We start from the raw sequence: 22,148 nt of genomic DNA, 5'->3' as shown, positions 1-22,148 counted from the left end.
CTCTAGCTTTTCCTAGTTGGTCTTCCATTTAAGTAGAGGTCGGGTCCAAACATGATTAACTTCAGGTGGATGTCCTGTTCTGAAGCATAGATGGTATGGCTGTTGGTTGTTAAAGCAGCGATCAAGAGAAACTGTTGGCCTCTTGTATTGGTGGTGGTGATCTTAGTGCCTGGCTCAGGGGTACTCAGAACTCAATACTGTTTGCAGTCCCAATGATATGCCAAGAACAGAAGCATCATGTGACAGATTGTTACTTTGTCTGATCAATGTCTCTGGCTTCCACACTAAAAATAAGAAATCCGTTGAATACTCAAATCTGCCTTCAGCTATGAGACCTGTGCTGTACGATGATAGTTTGCTAGTACCAAATCCACCAGAGCCTAGATGAGGTAAATGAAGATGCAACAATGAATGTGGAAAACAACTGTGATCCAGCTTTTGAACCTTTTATGTCTGGTGAGCCACATCTGACAACAGTCAGAATTAAATGGCCTGTTCAGGAACTTATGTTTGTCAAAAGAAAAAGTAGAAATACCTGGTTCAAGACTACAGAGTGGTTTTGCTGTTGGGGTACAAAATTGTTTGCCTTTGAGACCCGCCAAGGATTTGAGAAATCTGTTTGCATAGGTTTACAACCTCTGTTTCTGAACAGCCACTGATGGACTGTTTACGGTTTTGGGTTTTCAACATGACCAACAACAATGACATCTTTTCATTGATTTGTACTGTTAGGCTTGAAAGCTGTGTTGCTGCACAAAGGCAATGTCCACCATTTAATATGCAATATGGATATGCAGTACACATAAAATAACCCTACAAAAATATGGAACTGCTGCTGAAACATACAAAGTACAACAACTACAACAGGAACATCTAAAAATACTGGCACTGCTATTAGGAATACAACTTGGATACATCAAGTACAGTTTTATTTGCAAATGGAACAGGCTAAATACTCTTATTACATTAAAAAGAACTGGCTGCCCTGTAAGTATTTGCTTCCTGGTTAGAAAAGTATAGCTCATAAACCACTTATTGACCCAGCAAAGTTATTTTGACCCCTCTTCATATAAAGCTTTAAAAGATTAAGCTTTTTGTGACAACAATAAGCAATTTCATGGATTTCGATATTTATGACAGATGTTTCCACAAATAAGTGATGCGATGACAAGCAGTTTGAAGATCTGCTGGTGGGGCAAGAGGAAGTTGTATGGAAGGCATTCATGGATGATGTTGAGAATTTTCTTGGCCAACTACAGAGCACCAAACTACTTGTCAGAAATTCACTTGCATGTGCTGCCAAGCTGAACGCATAATCTTCACTTTCCTCCTGAGTGGCTGGAAAAAGAACAGCCAACAAACCCTTCTAGACAGTCAGACAGACAGATAGATAGATAGCATTTCCCAGTTCATGAATGATAACCGTGAATAAAGTTAAGAGCAAAAGGTGTTTTCAACATTTACATAAAAACATGCTTCACTCATCCCCCAGTAAAATCCCCCAACAAGGAAGACATCAGTATACAGTACATAGTAAAGCTCCCTGATAACTAGGTGTTTCCCATTTTTTTTCTTTATCAGCATCTATGATGCCATTTGGTCAACTTCAGAATTGATGTATTATAAATGGTGGACCTTGATCCATACACCTTGTATACAGCAGAGGTTGTCATTTGACTTTAGAGTGGTCCAGTTTGGAGTGTGACTGATCTAGAACAGCATAAAAGTGCAATTAAAAAAAAAATTGTTGTTGGGTGAATTCGTATTGAAAGGAGAGAGAACGACAGGATTAGATTGGTTACAGTTACCCCAAGCATATAAGTATGACTACTTCAGTGGACAAGTATCCTGGCTCTGTAAAAAAAAATGATGTGTGAATCAGGACTGGACAAATGACTGAGCCACCTGGGAGAGTTCTAAATAGAACGCTGTTCGTTTTCAAATAATATTGCATTAGTGCGATGATGTTTTCTGATTGGTACTATTCAGGTCATAAAATGATTTCTTCAAAATGTCACATATATTTGTCACTTTCTTTTGTTCCCCGGTGCTGCGTTGACATCCTGCACCAAAAGGTGTGAGCTTACTCAGTGCAAGCAGGTGGCCAGTTGTTATGTGCTACAACAAGCTTGACCTGGCAACGATGAATGAATGAATGTACTGTACAAGGCATGCACGGGTCCCACTGAGAAAAGAAGAGTGTTCTTTGCTCACCTTGCAGAATAACTTCCCGCCGTTGCTTCTTACAAGAAAAAGTGATGGAAAAAGAAAAAGAGGATGCAACACTGACAAACCTGCTGTTCCAAGACAGCCACTTCCCCCAGGACAGCAAACTTAGTCAGTGTCAGGCGCTCCGTTAATGTAATAGTAACCACCACATAGAACGAAGTGTGTACATTGCAACAGGTACACATGTCGTAAATGTAGGAAGGACAGTCCTTGGACGTGTCGAACCTTTAAACATTTGAATTTGATGATTATATATAGTGTGGAACTGACCTCTCTGTACTATTCTTTCCTCTGCATGTCCCGGAGTACAAAAGAAACACCACCATGCACCAAAAAGAGGAGACTGGGCAAGATCGGGATAAAAAAAAGAAGGCATGCGAATAAATATGAATAATATGAATAATGTTGCATCAGTGCCACAATATTTTCCAAAATGTACTAAAGAGGCCATAAAATGAATTATTCCAAATATCATATATACCCATGTCTCTGTTTTTTTGTCAGTGCCGCTTTGACATCATGGACCATAAGGTGCATACAAATTCAGCATGAGCAGGAACACTCAATGAAACTGAATAGAAAAAATTCAAGTGACAATGACATACCAGAAAGGCACACCAGTGTGTGTGTGTCAGCTTTTATCCCTTCAGATCAGAGAATTTCCAGTTCCATTGTCTCAAAACACCACTCACATCTACAGTTATTCCCAGTTTCAGTTAAAAACTAACAGCGTCCAATCTGGGCTGAGGGGGGTGTTGTATTATGATCGTGACTGAGTGAATAAAAGTAAAAAAAACACTAACTTTTACAAGTACACCGGCTGTTACGGACACAAATCAAATGTATGTTTTAATTGTATAATATTAACAATAAGAGCAGTTCACTACTCAAAACGGTAAATTTGACCTCTGGATTATAACTCAGCAGTTCTTACCACTGCACGGAAGCTGTCATATTGCATTTGCACCTTTTGTGAAACTGTTCATTTGATATTTAATAGAGTTAAAATTATATAGATCATGTCTACATTTTGTTAATTATTACTAAAACATGCTTCAACTGGGAGAACTTCTTGCCGTTTCTGCGGCAGTAGGTGGGGGGGGTTTGGTATAGTAGACTAGTTATCGACACATTTACAAGACAAAAGACGCTGACAGAGAGATGCAAAGGGATTTAAGAGGGGCTGGGTTTACGAGTTTTTTGTAGGCTTTGGTATTTATTACAATGACAATAAAGACATTCTGATATATGAAGGGTTTATTTTCATAAAAAACAATAATATACAAAAAAAAGTTCATGATAGAAAAAAGAGGCATGCAGGATTTGACAAAAAGGCAATCCACTGCAAATAAGCTCCAAAAAAGCGCAATCTAGTAAACAGATTTCTTAGAAGAGCAAAATAACCATAAAGCCAAAAAATCCAGTAACAAAAAGTAATACTTGCAACACCAATTCACAATCACAGTGATTCCTACTGATTAGCATTTAAACCTAAACAGAGGAGGACAAGGGGCTTCATCTCTTGGGATTCCACCCACAAAGATCAAATTCACATTTAAAGAGACAGTAGACCAATATGAAATCACATATGAAACCAATAAAAATAAAGATATGAAAAATGATAAATCAAAATATAAACAATAATAAAACAAACATATGGACAAATATATTCAGATCATGCACTTCAAAACTTTTTCCAAAATATCCATAGCAAGTGACCTAGTAAGTGTAAAATTCTCTATTAAGTGAATCTAAATGTACACAGTGAGAGATCAAAGAAAGCAGTCTTATCCCTAATAAATGATAGATCATGAGCACTACCTTTTTGGGACATTTTTGTTAGCCAGGCACATAATGCAGTAGCTTGCACATGAAATACTGTAGGCAGGGATAGTACCAAAAATTTTTTATGGCTGCATCTGTGGACTTTGAAGGGTTTGCTAATTAATGTAGATGATTTAATAAAAATAGCAGTTGTTTAATTACTTACATAATCTCTTTAACCCAAAAGTCCTCAGAACATATCAGCAGATCAAAGAAGTTTAACAAGCTATTATAAAACATAAGGAAGTATTTACATCAGCACATAGTCTTCATCAAATACATTTACTTACCGTGAACAATACAAGATGGAAGTTGATTTAAGAAATTGGAATCAGGAGATGGAATGCAACCGCGAGTCAAAGAATCCAAAAATAATCCAATAAACAGGACTAAGGACATTAAACTATAATCACAGACAGTAAACTGCGCAAAAGGATCAGAATCTAAAAATTCACATTAACAGAGACAAGACATGAGATAAAAATTGTAGTCAGAAGACTGAAAAGAATTTTGTAACCAGAGAGCCTTATAGCAAAAAATAATTACAATAGGATTTTTTTAAGCTGAATCCACAAACTTAGACAAACAGGAGGTGCATGATACTGATCTTTATATTACTGACCTGATGATGTCACATATTACACACTTGCAATTTACCTTACCTATTAATGGTATAGCAACCGTTAACAAATAAGTCTCAAAATGGCAACGCCCATAAGAAATACAAGACAATACCATGGGAGAATACAAAAATTACTAACATACTGTAAGTGAAATTGCCTTGAAAAAAAATAAATGTGATCATTGGATTCATAGGTCTGCAGGAAAAAAAAGGTGCATATGTTTTTAAAGCCACAGGAAATTTAGAAAAAATCAAAAGTCAAACAACGACAATTACTTATTTAAGCTTACATCTTCCTGGGGCGTATGCCACAGACAAGATTCCTCCATGCATCTCTGTGCTTTGCTTTTATTTCTAGTTGGTTTCACATGAGCCCCAGCTTCCTGGTGTCTGGCTCAAGGTTACAGCACCAGGGGCCTCATCTATAACGACATGCGTAGAAGTCACACTATAACATGGCATACAGAAAAAAGTGGAAATGTGCTTATGCACAAAAAATCCAGATGCATAAATCTGTGCGAACACCAGCTTCCACGTTCTCCTGCTCCATAAATCCCGGTCAGCATGAAAAGTAACGCACGTGCCTGCTGTCCTGCCCCAACTCCTCCCAGAATTACGCCTCTTTGAATATGCAAATCAACATAAATAACCCTTAAGCTCAGCTTTCTGTGAAAAGACAACGGCAAAAGAACGAGGGAAAATAGAAGAATTTCACCCAATACCAAGTGGAGGCAAGGAAAAACGTACTATTTGTTGGTTTAAACAGTGGTATAAACAACAAAAGGAAGTTGATCGAGTGACATAGCGTGTCGGAGAAGCTCCAAAGCTCAAGTTCACAAAGTCGCACATTGCCTGAAATAAAAAAAGTTGTCACATATCAAAGTCACCATGAAAAGGCGAGTCGTAGCCCACCGTCTGAGTGTCATATGAAAGCTTATTAGGGTACAGAGAAAAAAAAAGGCACACAGTGGGGAAAAAAAGCACGAAATGTCAACTTTAATCTCGAAATTTCCACTTTAATCACGTAGTTTATTTGTCATTAAAAGTAGAACATCATAAACTTCATCTTAAAATCATTTAATTTACTAGTTTCTTAAATCCCATCGTAACTAAAGTAGCACGTTAAATGCTTTGTTTTGTATTTGATCTTCTATGTGCTCTGTGTGTGTGAATCACTATGTGCTTCTGGGCTTCCTCTTCCTCCGACAGGACACAGAATCCATTACATTCGTAATATTACAGCTCTCTGAATAATTAACATACTGAGATGTATATGTGATATCATTTTCATGATGATAGGAGTTAAAGCATGTTATTAAACATGGGAACATGGTGGCGCAGTAAGTGTTCATGTCTTATGCAAGATGCTTGCTGCACCATGCGCGACCTTCGATGAAATACTTTATTATAGAAATACTGTCCCTTTCAAACGTACTAACCCCCAATTCCTGTCCTTAGTTTTCTTTCTCCAAATACCCAATCGCCACACAATCAGCTCTGTAATAGACGTTAAGCCATCTGTAAGCTCTGAACGCCAATTCTTCAAAACTTTTAAGGAACATTGAAATATCTTTGTAGTACATGTTTAATTAATTCTACCCATGTATCCTTCCAGTGTCATGCCAACCACAGCAAGAATACAGAGCAAGGCAGGAACAATCCGTGAACGGAGATATGGGCTAAAGGACAATCAGCAAGAAGCTTGGTGAGAAGGTGACAACTGTTGGTTAGAGACTGTTCATTTCTTTGTAAGTGAGCAAACTTGCAAATTCAGCAGGGGATCAAATACTTATTTACCTAGGTGTACATAGGTTTGTGTTTAAGTTAATGCTTGGTTTCTTTTTTAATTTATTAGTCTATTTTCACAAAACAATACTGGAGATTGTATACAGGTTTATGAAGATAGCTCTGCATATTAGAAAGCCCTAAATACTGAACAGGGATTGTGACAAAAAACATTTGCCTGGAGATTCTGTCCCACAAAGTGGCTTTTCATTGCATAAGTTACTATATTATCATAAGATTGGTTGGACATAGTACTTTGAGAATGGTGGAGCTCTTGAATACGAGATATCTGAGTACATTAGCTCTTCTGCCATTTTTTCTTTCTCATTTAAATAAATCCACTGAGTATGTTCATGGTCCACGCTTTCAAAAGGAAGCACTATTATGAGCATGGGAAAGGCGCTATATAAATAAAATGTTTTTTTATTATTATTTGAGATTTTTCTAATGTTATTTTTTTGAGTTTACAAAGTATAATGATATTACAATTATCTTTATTTATTTATTTTAATCATTATTCCTACTTTTTTTTCAAAAATCTCATTTTGTTTGATATTTACATAGTTGTGGCTTTTTACAGTTGTTCTACAACCAATCATGTAACCTGATGCATGTGGCATCATCAAGGCAAACATATATAAAAAGGTAACATTAAATTTCTCTGTATCCAAATGTTTGCATAAAGATCCAAACTTTGCTCCACAAACTTTAAATTAGTTTATTTACACAAAGGACTTCTAATAGCAATTTAAATCTTTTTTCTGCTCATGCAGACTATTCATTTTGTCTCAAATTTTGATTTTTGTTTGCTGGCTTGTAAACTTTTTAACATTTCTTAAAGACTATTCCTTCAGTTTTTCCCTCTAAACCTTATCCCTCAGGCCTTACTCAATTAGCTCAACATTGAAGGATCTTCTTACATCCAATGACATAATGCATTCTAGCTACTCTATGTTTCAGCTCTGAATTTCTGGAATGTCACTATTAGTAGTCACTGTTTTGTTGCTGCTATGTCTCATGGGTATTTGTACTTCTGGGTGCATGTATATGATTCTTTTCTTTTCTTTTTTTTTTAAGAACTCCCTTGCAGAAGATAAATTATAAGCCTTTCTAAATAGTTCAAATTGCTTGCTTTCACTTTTGTGAAGATTCCGATGTGGTTTCAGATGGGACAAAAAAAGTACATTTCTATGAAGAGACCATGAGAAGAGACAAAGTCATTAAGCCAAGCTAAAGTCTAAACCCAAAAATTAGACCGACTGTTCACGAAAACCCAAATATTCTTCTTCTTCTTCTTTTGGCTGCTCCAGTTAGGGGTTGCCACAACGGATCATCTTCTTCCATATCTTTCTGTCCTCTGCATCTTATTCTGTTACATCCATCACACTGTTCCTTCAAAATAACTCCTAAACCATTTCTCCTTCCATCCACACCATGATAGAACAATTTGAATCCACCTCCGATACACCTGGCCTTACTCCCCCTTCCATTTAGTCTCTTGCACACACAATATTAAATTAAAAAAAATCATGGTCAGAAATACAAAGCTCAGTAGAACACACCAATAAGTTATGTGTTTATAGAATTTCTGTTAACAGGAAATGTGGTGCGCTGACTTTTATACTGTTGAGCTGATGACATTATAGGTCACGACTTCTGGACGTCCCACAGTGGCAACCACCCAGCAATAGCATAAAAAGAATTCTAAAAAATGAGGGCTTCAATGATAAAACAAAATGGCATCTGACAAAAAAAAGAAACTATTTCAGCCAAGAATGAATATTCATCTCCATTTCTGCTTTCAGTGCTGAGTATTACATTAATCCATTCCATCTATTTTCCTAACTCAACTATACAGGACAGGGCTGCGGGAAAGCTGGAGCCTATCTTAGCAATCATTAGGCACAAGGCACTAACACCACCATGACTGAGTGCCAGTTCATCTTTGAGCACACATATACAAGTATACAGACTTGCACATGCATGCACTAGGGCCAGATTAGGAACGCCTAATGCATATGTCTTTGAACTGTGGAAGGAAACCAGACCACCTGAGTAGCCCAGGAGGAAACAGGGGAAACATATAAATTCCATGTAGGGAGACCAAATTAGGGTTTCTAGAATGAATACTCATTTGTGTTTCTGATTTCATTACTGAATATTTCATTCATCAATTCCATCTATTTTCCTAACTCACCAAACCCACTTATCCAGGCCATTGTTGCCATGTAGTTAGAGCCTATCCCAGCAATCACAGGGGGCAAGATGCGAAAATAAACCTTGACAGGAAGCCAGTTCATCGCAGGGTGAACACATACACATTGCCACAAGCACAAACTAGTTTTATGAGAGAGGGTGTCAGGGATAGTTGTCCATCCATCCATCCATTTTCCAACCCGCTGAATCCGATCACAGGGTCACGGGGGTCTGCTGGAGCCAATCCCAGCCAACATAGGGTGCAAGGCAGGGAACCAAAGGGATAGTTGTGAGTGACTGAAAAGATGAGAAGATAATAACATACAGAATTGTACTCTGTGCCAAGCAAAAGCGCAGAACTGGGAAAAAAAATTCAGCAAACAAGCATTGGGACAAAACCAAAATTACAGTCAACTGAAAAAGAGAATCAGAATGTTATCAGTATGGCAAACTGAGGTCATATGACCCATCAATCGTGGCACATAAACAAAATGAAATGAAAGACACAAAAATAATGTAGATTATAACAACTAGGACCAATTTAGCAATGACAATTCACCTAAACTGCATGTCTGTAAACTGGAGTCCCTGGAGAAAACCAATGTGGAAACAAGGAGAACATGCACACTCTATCTAGGGAGCGTTTGGGACACAAATCCTAGTCTACTTATTACAAGACAGCAGTACTGCCACTGTAACACCGTGCCACCCTTAGAATTTCATATGTTTGAAACATCTTTTTTGTATGCCATTATTCATCTGACATTTTCTTATCACTGGTGCTGGCAGCCTAATACATTGTGAAATGCGGTCTCTTTCCATTCCATCCTCATTTCAGATCTACAGAAGGTAGGGATGCTCCGATTGATTGGCCACTGATCGAAATCGGTGGATTTTCACTAAAAAGACTAGCTCGGTGATCAGTAAAAAGGCAGATCATAAAAATCAATATTTTAGCCCCTGCTTATAAAATATGCGACATGCATCTTTACCTGGCTGGGATGTCCTCAGGATTGAAGGACAGGGGGAGATGGCTAATACAGGGCTGTATCTCCCTAGATGGCAGCGAGCCCAGGCTCAGATTCCCAAATGGGTGCCAAAAGGGTATGCCGGGTAATAATAATAATAATACATTTTATTTATATAGCGCCTTTCCCATGCTCAAGGCACTTACAGAATATAAGAACGGCAGCGTATACAGTATATAGCATTGTACACACCAGATAAATAAAGAAGATTAAGACAGTGAATTCTGAAAAAAAAAAAAGAAACAGACAACATAATTGATGGTCTAGCACACACACACAGGTTACATTAGCATCTTGACAGAGAAGTAAACTGAGAGAAGGGTAATAAAGTCAAATAGAGCTAAAAGCCTTCCTGAACAGATGAGTTTTGAGTTGTTTTTTAAAAGAATTAATGGAGTCAGCTGACCTGATTAATTTTGGTAGGTCATTCCAGAGTCTGGGCGCTATACAGCTGAAGGCCCTGTCACCCATGGAGTGTAGATTAGTGAGGGGCACAACAAGATTGCCAGAATCAGAGGACCTTAGTGGGCGGGCAGGCACATAGTGATGGAGAAGGTCACTGATGTAGTTTGGTGCGAGGTTATTTAAGGTTTTGTAAGTTATTAGTAGGATTTTATATTCGATTCTGTAAGACACAGGGAGCCAGTGGAGACGGAGCAGGATGGGTGTGATGTGCTCACTGCTGCTGGTTCGTGTAAGGACTCTTGCAGCTGAGTTTTGAATAAGCTGGAGCTGTGATATAAGATTAGAAGGGGCACCTGCCAGTAGGGAATTACAATAATCGATGCGGGATGTGATAAAAGCATGGACAAGTTTCTCAGCGTTAGAAAAGGAGAGGAAGGAGCGAACACGTGATATGTTACGGAGGTGAAAGTAAGAAAGTTTCTTAATGTGATTTATGTGGGTGGAATAAGAGAGGGAGGAATCAAAAATGACACCAAGATTTTTTTACAGTAGATGCAGGTCTGATGAGATCACCGCCAAGATAGACTGGGAAGGAGCTCATTTTATTAAGTTGCATTTTAGTCCCAATTTGCAGGAGTTCAGATTTATTGCAATTTAACTTTAAAGAGTTCTGCTCCATCCAGGTTTTAATTTCACTAAGGCAGGTTGTGAAGATGAGAAAGCTCTGATGAAGTTCCACTTTTAACATTGAAATAGAGTTGAGTATCATCTGCATAAAAATGATAACCCAGTCCATAACTACGGATAATATGGCCAAGGGGAAGCATGTAAATACAGAAAAGCAGAGGACCGAGGTCAGAGCCTTGAGGGACTCCTTGTGTGACTGGCGCTGAGCTGGATCTGCTCTTGCCAAGACTAACAAATTCTTGCCTATCAGTCAGATAGGACTTGAACCACTGGAGGGCAGTGCCAGAGATACCCAGCATGTTCTCCATTCTGGACAGTAGGATGTCATGTCTGACAGTGTCAAATGCTGCACTGAGGTCTAACAGAATTAATATGCTGGTTTGTCCAGAGTCTGCTGCCATAAGCAAATCATTGGTTACCCATAGCAGAGCAGTTTCACAGCTGTGCCGCGCCCTGAAACCAGACTGAAAGGGTTCCATCAAATTATTAGAGGTTAGGTAATTGGTGAGTTGGGAAGCTACAACACGCTCAAGAACTTTTGACAGGAAAGATTGTCAGCATCAAGACCAGACTTTTTTAACATTGGGGTTACAGAAGCAATTTTAAAAGTGAGCGGCACAGAGCCGGTGTCAAGGGATGAGTTTATTATTGTTGTAACAGTCGGGATTATGGCATGAAGGCAGGATTTAAGTAGTGTGGTGGGGATGGGGTCCAGTACACAAGTAGTCGGCCTCATCTTACAAAGCAGGTTATTAACAGACGCAGATGTGACTGGTGAGAACTTAGAGAAGGAGCTGGATGGAGTGGGAAAACAGGGAGAGATATAAACAGATGATGTATTTATGTTAGTTGAATTATTTAGATCATTAATTTTGTTATGGAAAAAGTGGAGGAATTCCTCACAGACTTCAGTAGAAGAGGTAGTTGGGCCAGATGCGGGTTCGAGTAGTTTATTAACTACAGAGAACAGAACCCTTGGGTTATCGTGGCCACTTTCTATTATTCTGCCGTAATGGGTGTTCTTGGCAGAAGTTAGTGCTTCTCTGTAAGCTCTTTGGTGGTCACAGAAAGCCTGGATGTGCATGGTGAGGCCAGTCTTACGTGACATTCTCTCAAGGCGTCGGCCAGCTGCATTCATAGATCGCAATTCTGAGTTATACCAAGGAGCTGAATGTTTAAAGGAAACCTCCTTATGTTTTAAAGGAGCTGTTTAATATACAGTGATCCCTCGCTATATCGCGCTTCGCCTTTCGCGGCTTCACTCTATCGCGGATTTTATATGTAAGCATATTTAAACATATATCGCAGATTTTTTGCTGGTTCACGGATTTCTGAGGACAATGGGTCTTTTAATTTCTGGTACATGCTTCCTCAGTTGGTTTGCCCAGTTGATTTCATACAAGGGACGCTATTGGCAGATGGCTGAGAAGCTACCCAACTTACTTTTCTTTCTCTCTCTCTTACGCTGACTATCTGTGATCCTGACGTAGGGGGTGTGAGCAGGGGGGCTGTTCGCACACCTAGACAATACGGACGCTCGTCTAAAAATGCTGATAGATTATCTTCACGTTGCTACCTTCTGTGTGCAGCTTTTAAGTATGCTGCACGGTGCTTCGCATACTTAAAAGCTCAAAGGGCACGTATTGATTTTTGACTTTGTTTCTCTCTCTCTCTCTCTCTCTCTCCCCCTGCTCCTGACGAGGGGGTGTGAGCTGCCGCCTTTAACAGCTTTGTACCGGCGGTGCTTCGCATACTTAAAAGCGAAACAGCCCTATTGATTTGTTTGCTTTACTCTCTGTTTCCTTTGAAGAGGAAGATATGTTTGCATTCTTTTAATTGTGAGACAGAACTGTCATCTCTGTCTTGTCATGGAGCACAGTTTAAACTTTTGAAAAAGAGACAAATGTTTGCTTGCAGTGTTTGAATAACGTTCCTGTCTCTCTACAACCTCCTGTGTTTCTGCGCAAATCTTTGACCCAAGCATGACAATATAAAAATAACCATATAAACATATGGTTTCTACTTCGCGGATTTTCTTATTTCGCGGGTGGCTCTGGAACGCAACCCCCGTGATGGAGGAGGGATTACTGTAATGCTGAATGAAGGGCTGAGTTATAGTGGTCAACAAGGTTATCTAGTGTTGATGGAATAGGTGAAGACAGTAAAAGATCAGAAATGGATCCAGAAAGGATAGAGGGACAGATATTTTTAAGGTTTCTGTAAGAAATTTGTCGTTTACAGGTAAGAGGAGGGAAAGGCAGTGAAACAGTGAAAAATACTGCTTTATGGTCAGAGAGTCCCAAATCAGTGCTGTAAATGTTGGCAACAGATAGTCCAGAAGTGCAGATCAGATCCAATACATGACCGCCAGAGTGGGTTGGAAAATCAACAAGTTGTGTCAAGTCAAAGCAGTCCAGTAAGGATAGGAATTCATTCCTCAGTTTAGATGTAGTAATGTCAATATGGATGCTGAAATCACCAAGAAGGATAATTCTCTGAGAGTAAGTGCTTAGGTGGGTCAAAAGTTCAATCAGATCAGACAAGAAGGATGCATTGTATTTTGGGGGACGATAAAGAACAATGAGTGAGACAGGACCTGATTTCGTTATTAGTTTAAGAGCCAGGCACTCAAAAGACAATGGACAGTCAATCGGGATTCGTTTAATGTTTAAGTCATCTCTGACAATTACTGCAAGCCCGCCGCCTTGTCTTGAGCTGCAAGGCTCTGTGTGGAAAGTGAAACCAATTGGAGTCGCCTCTGTGAGAGATGCAAATTCATTTGGTTTTTGCCAAGTCTCCGTTAAACACAGTATATCAAGTTTGGTGTCAGTGATGAGTTCTGACAGCACCAATGCTTTGCCATTAAGAGACCTCGAGTTAAATAGTGCAGTGTTAGTTAATGAGGCTTCTTTTTGCACAGAGCCGCGATCAGGTTTTAATTCCATATAATGTAAATTTGGCACACTGACACGTCTATTTCCAGGGTCATGAGAAAGACGGCGTATTCCTGAGCAAATGCTGCCGGTGGTCTTTTCATTCGCAGCCTGGCAGTGGCGGCGACCTGACCCGCAATGTATATATTTCAGGCGTTGCAAAATACCAGCGTCTTTTAGGATGTTCCAGTCAGACCATTTGCTCTGGACAAACTGTTTAATAAGAAGGAGTTTGTCATGAGAGTATTTTAGCATGATACTGGGCAATACTTATCTGAATAGCACTGGAGAAGCAGCACAGCACAGCGGAACCGGTAGGACAGGCGGGTGTGGTAGCATAGGTGAACGGCGATAGCAAAGCAGCAGAAAGCATAGCAGGAGGAGGTAGCAGGATTTGGAGGTTCCAATACACAGCCACAACGCTTGGTAATTTCAGGCGTGATCGCCCCGGAGCCAAAAGCCAGGTTAATATGAAAATCAGATCAGTTCCCAGTCGTAGAGTACTGTACGATGAAACAGGAGCAGATCAGCATAGCGAATTTAATATTATCACGGAGACAGATCATCCCGAGGTCCTAGATTGCCAGGTACAAAGAAATGTTCATAGGTTCTCGTCCCGTGATCCACAGACTCAGCTGTTCCCAGTCAAAGTAGAGTCCATAAAATCTGTAAATATTAAGCCAGATCCATACAATTCGAGTCAGCTGTATCCACGAACTATACGTACAATAAAAGAAATAAAACAAGCGTAAGAAAGTGTAGGGTATTGTAGTCCCAGAGGACAGCCTGCTGGATCCCATGGGGGTCCCCAGGAGGAGCTGCAGGATTGGTAAGTCCATACATCATGGGGTTTCTGCCTCATCCGGAAGTGCTGACAGACAAAGGGCCTCATGTATAACTCCATGTGAAGAATTCACACTAAAACATGGCATACGGACAAAAGTGGAAATGTGCATAGGCACAAAAAAAATCCAGATGCATAAATTTGTGCATACATGAAGTTCCACACACTTGCCTTTTACAAACCCCAACGAATGTGAAATTTAAAACATGTGTACGTGCCTACAACCCCGCCCGACTCCTCCCAGAATTTCACATATTTTACTATGCAAATCAATATAAACATCACCTTCCGTTTAGTGTTTGGTTAAAAAACAATGGAAAAGCACGTGGAAAAAAAAAGAAGAATTTCAGCGAATATGAAGTGGAGGCAAGGAAAAATGCACTATTTGTTGGCTTATGCAGTGGTACAAGAAACAAGAGACACTTGAAAGTTCAGATTCAGAAAGTTGGACAGTGCTCGAAAGAAAAAAGAAATGGTAAGATATCACAGTCAACGTGAAAAGGCGAGTCACTGCCCACTGTCTGTTTATTATGTTTCAGACAATATTACAAAAACTGACCCCTGTGCAATGGTCAGGCGGTGATGATGCTGCTGTGCCGAGTACGCCTTCGGGTGCTGGCTGCACACACACCTCTGCCTCAGAAACCGCTGGGAGGCTATCTGGCTGTGTGCTGACGGACTGTTCAGGAGTCACAAAATGTAATAGTGGATGCTGTAAGAGATATGGCCAACGAACTAAGGAAATAAGGGCTGTGCTATGTGATATTGACCACAAATTAAATGAACTGGTTAAAAAATGCTGTATTTGATTACCTGTTTTTATATTCTGCTCATTACATTCAAACGAAGTTGTAATGTTGTCCGATTTGGCTGATCATTTGGTTGGTCAGGTTCATTATAACACATCTATTCAGGTACATGCTTGCACATTGCGACACACATTCTGTGCACTATAGAGCAGCACATTAGTAGAATGGAAATGCTTTCTTATTTACATAAGCAAATTCATTCTCTGAGGTGACTCCCTATCCTTAAAAGGACTGTTTGCCTTTTGCTGCACTAGTTGGAAAAAACACCTGCGACCGTATGGAGCTGCCATTTTTATAGGTTTTCCAGCTATATATGATGTAATGTCAGCTCATTCTTTTGGTGATTCATCCCTGGCTGATGTAACTTGTCCGAAGTTGTTGCAATAACAATGTGCGTGCAGCTGACTGCTCTGATTACATTTGGAAAAACGGCCGATGCTGCAAATTGCGCCTTTATGTTTGCCAGTTCAACCACAGCGTGAGGAATTCTGGATGACAAGCGGATAATATCCTATACAGCTGGCACAGCGCGACTTTGTGATGATTATGAAATACCCGATCGCTCAGCAAGTAAAGTTGAAAAGCTCTTGTGGCTAAAGACCCGAGAGTGGACAGAACTTAAAGGAGCAGGTAGAGTACAATTCCTCAAAGTTTGCCTTTGTAAACCCGGTGCCACTTCAGCCCACAGCTCTAAGAGGATAGCTCTTGAAAATCGAAATCGACTTAGAAGCCAGCTGTCCTCATCTGTAAATACAAGTTCTCTTCTAATTCATCCGTTTGCAATGTCTTCTAACAACACTATAGTAGCCATAGTAGTTGGAATAGTTTGGCCATTCCGTGCACCACTATATTGTTACAGAACGATTACAATCAAGTGAATTTGTAAATGATATGCAATTAATTTTGGTGTATTTGATAAAACCCATGTCATAGATGTGAATCTAAAAAAATAAGTAGATCACAGAAACAGTGACACCTGGTGCCACCAATTTGCAAAACTGAGCAGAAAAGTGCATACGCAAGGGGAGACCCTGCCATAAAAATGTGCGCACCATGTTTGCATAAGGCCCCAAATGTGCAGAAGACTGGGAGCACTTCGGTGGCAGTTAAAATTAAAGGATATGTCTGTCTCACATCATGGAGCCTGAGTCAGGAGGAGGAGGATGAAACTTGTGAAAGACAGAGAGAGGAAATGACAGAGTGTGCTGTATTGTCTTTGCTGTCCTTGTGGCTGATGTGCTGGGAAACCCTTATAAAAGAAGAGTTTTAAGACTTTTTGCATTTTAACCTGCGTCTGTACCTGCTTGTGTTCGTTTTGGGGAGCTGGAATGCCCCCCTACTGTCCACAATTTTTTGTTAGAGAAATGGTGAAAGTAACGTTTTTAATTAAGCCTTGTTCACATAGTTACATTACAGAAAAAACTAAACAATATGACAGCTTGTAATTATATGAAGAATTTAACTTTTTATTTAATGCCGTATATATTATGGGTAAATAAATATTAAAATATGTACAGAAGTAATGTATGTATTTTAAGGAAATATTTATTTTAGTATTTTATGGTCACTGAACAGTTAGCCTACAGAATTTAATTTTTTTAATAATAAATTAACAGTTAACTCATGCGGTCTACAGTTTAATTATAAAAATACACTTTAATACAGGACATTAGACTTCTATTTGATTGGTTATGCAGGAGATTAGTGTAAAAAGTTTTTTAAGGTGACAAAGAAAAAAAAAATCAGAATCGGAATTGGCTAATCAAGTAACAAGAAATTGGTGTTTAGTATCAGCTTTAAAAACCCAGATTGGATCATCCCTAACAAAAGGTTGTCCCCTTGATTGGTCAACCTTCAACACTGCTTTGATCTTCGATGGCACCTTCCATGCACCTCTAATGATCTTTTCTCTACCTTATCCATTGCCCGTACATTCACGCCACCAGCTCTGTCTTACATCACACCCTTGGGATCAGAAGCAACATCATTTGTAGTCAATTTCCCTAATTTTTTTCAGTTGAACCAAGCCAGTGTCTCGGCAGTGGCTACATACCCAGTCCAAGGGGTTTAAGAAAATATGTGGATCTCATCATAGGTACTGTTCATTAAGAGTTTGATCACATCACTCTCTCTCTAGTTCAGACTCTGTATGATTTATTTTACAGCCAGCTTTTTCCGATAGTCTGTAAACATTAAGCAGTGCCAAACTTTCATGACAAAAATGCTACTAGTCCTATCACTTTCCCATGCATTGTAGAATTTGAAAAGTATGCCCACTCTGTCCATTCCTAAGCCTTAAATAAAGAATTACTTGCGGTCTTATTCATTGGATTCACATGAGAAAAATGGTACACAGTGGAAGAGAAAAACATGCAAATGATGCAATACTATTTAGATCATGCTATCTCCATATCACTTTTAAAAGTGGCAGATGACCACCCTTTAATACAAGTGCCTTTGAGTGGCTAGTATTATCTAAGCAATTAAAAAAATTAAGGATTGGAAGGCGTTACAACAATACGACAGGCTTTAGGAATTGGCTTGGTTGTGCAGAACACGGATCTAGCTGCAAATAAGAAGAGCTAACTGCAACAAAGTTGTGTAAAAATTTCTAAACTTTTTATAAACTTGATGTACACTCCAAAATGATCTGGCTGAACAACATCCAAAAACTCCTCCTCAACTCACAAAGCACTATGAAATATAGTTTCAGTCTAGAAAGACATGAGAGTGGAATAATTGTGGATTGTCATTGATGCCAGATAAACTTTATTATAAAATGTAACTTACCTGTTATATATTAACAAAAGTGATGCACCCTATCTAGCTGTACAATGTAGGTATCGCAGAAAGAATAGAATTAAAACAGGCTGCATACTTCTTTTCCTTCCGGATAGAAAATTACTTAAAATGGGTCTAGCATATTGTTACATATTCCTTGTCACGATCGTGCTTTACAAAAGTACTTATTCTAATATGGAATCAACTATATCATATCATCATAAAAAAGGGTAATTATTACTGTTGTCCTCACATCAAGAAGAAGTCGAACCACCTCTTTCTTTCCATACAGGGCAGCTTCATGTAATGCAGTTCCAGCCCTGGTTGTTCGATTGATACTGATTCCAGCTTTCAACAATATCCTAGAAATGGAACAAACGAAGAAAACTTTTTAAAATACAGACATAACACAACCATATCATAAAAGGCAGAGGTAACAAAAATGATGTCCACTTAGAATTAGACATGTCCTGCATAATTTAATTAAAATACTATCTTACTGAAATATAAATCCTAATACCACACAGAAACAAAGATTAAGTAAATAACAAACGAAAAATCATTTTTACCATGTTTTACATGAGAAGAGTAATCACACATTGACAGCAGAGTTCACACTAAAGTACACTATTGTATTAAAGGCCCACTAAAACACAGGAAAGACACAGTAAAATGTGATCACTGCATATATATTGTTTCATTCCATTGCTATGCCGATGATACGCAGCTCTATGTGAGACTGGATTCGACTTCTCTTACACCTCCATCAACTTTTTCCTCTTGCTTGGATGAGATTGAGGCCTGGATGTCCAAGAACTTCCTCAAGCTGAACAGCACCAAAACTGAAGCTCTTTTAATTGGCACCCCCATCAAATTCGTTCCTCTGTAAATTGTAAATTGTATTTCCTTTTCTGACCGTACCATTAGCCTTCTGTTACAAATCTGGGTGTCAAGTTAGACTCCCATCTGTCATTTGATATACAGTACATATCCATCACCTTTGTAAAATTGCATTCCTTCATCTCCGAAACATAGCCAAACTCTGTCCCTACCTCTCCCTCTGTGATGCTGAAAAGCTGGTTCATGCCTTTTTCTCATCCAGACTGGACTATTGTAATGCACTCCTCATCGGGATACCCAACAGAAGCCTTCAAAAGCTACAAAAAATTCAAAATAGTGCTGCAAGAATCCTGATGAGGGCGCGGAAATATGAACACATTTCACAAATCCTTCGATCACTTCACTGGCTCCCTACCCATCTCCGTATCGAATACAAACTGTTTACTCACCAGTGTATCCATGGAAATGCTCCACAATATCTAAAAGAACTTCTGTTATTACAATCCACTACAAGAAACCTCCGTTTTACAAATACCTACCACCTTCGCCCCCCTGTGACCAAACTTCATACAATGGGAGACCAAGAATTTGCAGCCGCTGCTCCACGGCTCTGGAATGCCCTACTACCAGAGAGCCCGAGAACACAGAAGATTGTGGGCCGTTTTAAAAAAACAGCCAAAGACTTTTCTATTTAGGAAAGCTTATTAACAAGAATGCTATAATTATTGTTGTTTTATCTCTGTTTTTATCTTGCCTTGCCTTTGTTTAAACTTTTTATGCTGCACTTTGAGATTTACTGCTAATGTGCCCCTATAAATAAAATGCATTATTATTATTATATATTGTGATGTAACACATACAGGAATTATAATAAAATTAATTTAGTATGGTACTTGCCATTTTATAAACAAAAAGAAAAAGGTTATGAGAGAAACTGCTACTGATAAATAAAGGCATAACTCGTCTTGCTCAAAATATTTATATTGTGAGCAGGGGGGCTGAACGCACCCCTAGAAGACACAGACGCTCCTCAAAAAACCCCTCTTAAAAACACTGATAGACTACCTTCACATTGTTCCCTTACTTGCGGCTGCTCTGTCGCGTGATATGCTTTTCGCGCTGCGCTTCGCATACTTAAAAGCCTGAACAGCACCTGTCCTTTTTGGTTGATTGCTTTGCTTCTCTCTCCTCCCCCAGACATCTTCTGCTCCTGTTGGGGGTCCCGCTCCTGTTGTGCACCCCTATGATGTGTGTCTATTCTTTTAATTGAGAACTAACTTTAACTTCTGAAAGAGACATGTTTGTTTGAAGTGTTTAAATAAAGTTCCTGTCTCTACAATCTCCTGTGTTTCTGTGCAATTCTATGACCCAAGTGTGACAAGATATAATGCCAAAAATCTAACCTGATATAATTACTCAAGAGTAGTAGCAAAAATGCATTCTAAATTTTCTGAAAATTATGAGAGCAAAACATTGTGTTACTTGTGCCATGCAGAACATAGTTTTTAGTAAATACTTCACCGTTTCTTTGGGAAAGATTACGGAAATCTTGATATTTCTAAGTTTCTAAACCATATCCACCAGCATCAATTACAGCAAACTGTTTTCTATGCCTATTGATAATCCACGAAGTTCTTCAGAAAATCTTCTTTTGGATCACTAGGAGAACAGGTTTGTTGGTCCCTTATGATGAACTCACTAACAGGGGCATCAGCCAATGCAAGAACTGACTATAGACTTAGAAGAGCCCCCACGGTTGTTGAATGTTGCACAATGGTTGAAGAGTCAATGTATTTATTAGGCTCTACAAGAGTCATCAGCTGAAAATTCATAATACTAGTTTTTGGCCAGACTAACAACTTAACGAGTTCTGAGACCTTAAATCTCAAAGAGTGTCAGGAGCGTCCAAGTCTCGTTGTACCCAGACATATTAGATATACATATACCTGGCTTAGTAAATCTGACACTTTTCCTTAGCTAAGGAATCTGCAAACAGATATAAACAGTGTGATATTTGCCCGGACACCACCAGTCGGAGACCACATCTTTATACAAATCTCTTGTTTATTTGTCTTCCCACAACACAACTCACAGTCCCGTACAACAACACAGTGCCTCTAGCCCCAGTCACCCTTCTCCTGGGCCTTCTCTCTCCTTGTCCCTGGGCCATCTGTCCTCTCTCTCCAGGAGCTTCGCCCTGCTCCCGACTCCAGCTCCCTGATAGGATGGAGGTGGCCCCATTTATCCTCACCCAGATGAGCTCCAGGTGCTCTACCTGACGTCACGTCCTGGTGTGGCGGAAGCGTCAGGAGAGCACCCGGAAGCACTCCGGGTGATCCTGGAAGGATCGTCCTCCATGGGTGTGGCAGAAGTAAATAAGTCCCGGGCTCCATGAGGCTTGGGGTGCACTCTGGCGGTGGATACGCGCCTCCACAGACTTGAGCCTCCCTGCTCCCCTTCCGTGGCCCTCTTCTGCTCCAGGGCGGTTGCCCCCTCGTGGCCCGGAGGACAAATATGCCACCTCTCGGTCCCTCCAGGTGTCCCGGCCGGGTCTGACCCCCAGCCATGTACGACAACAGTCCTTCATAAATATAGAGATACTGGTCAAAGAGATGACCTATGGAGTAAGATCGCTGTCAAAAAGAACACTTAAAAATTTAACACAAATTTAAATTTCACATGTGTACTGTACTTGCTCTTCTGAAAACTACTCTTGTGCTTCTGAAAATTACATGTACAATTCTTAAACGTGGACAAACTGTCATACTTCTCAGGGAGGGTGGGGTGCAGAGTTCAGATGGGTGTGAACATACACAGGCGGGGTTAGGATTTCACACCCGCCCATGTAATATTAGCTGTGTTTGCAAATTTAGATGTTGTTGGCTCGGACTTTGTTGCCCCATCCTATCCTGTTTGCCACTGGAAGGAGATTTACAGGATCTGCCAAAGCGGTTCTGCCCTTACTGATACATTCAAATATGAAAACAAAGACAGTGCACTATCTAGATTAGAACTCTGCTTCAGAATTTGTAGATATTTTGAGTAAGTCAAAGGTATTAATAGAAAAACATTTAGATCAGCTAACATCAAATTAAACTGTGACATTCAGAGAGGCTCTGGATTCAGTAGCTCCCCTTAAAATACAACTGATTAAAGCACATAGAA

The 22,148-nt window shown here is 39.6% G+C and overlaps 1 protein-coding gene across 3 annotated transcripts in view; it reads right to left on the bottom strand.

The window, feature by feature from the left end:
- The window catches only part of LOC114664886 (caskin-2-like), a 309,053-nt gene that overhangs the window by 132,652 nt on the left and 154,253 nt on the right, over positions 1-22,148 (bottom strand). For all 3 annotated transcript variants that reach the window (XM_028819182.2, XM_051936226.1, XM_051936225.1), the window contains exon 8: positions 18,397-18,505. In XM_028819182.2, coding sequence (XP_028675015.2) covers positions 18,397-18,505 — 109 coding nt within the window. The remainder of the gene's footprint in view (positions 1-18,396; positions 18,506-22,148) is intronic.

This window comes from Erpetoichthys calabaricus, chromosome 14 (genome assembly GCF_900747795.2).
Source record: "Erpetoichthys calabaricus chromosome 14, fErpCal1.3, whole genome shotgun sequence".
NCBI classification, from domain to species: domain Eukaryota; kingdom Metazoa; phylum Chordata; class Cladistia; order Polypteriformes; family Polypteridae; genus Erpetoichthys; species Erpetoichthys calabaricus.
This window is presented reverse-complemented; position numbering and strand designations above follow the sequence as displayed.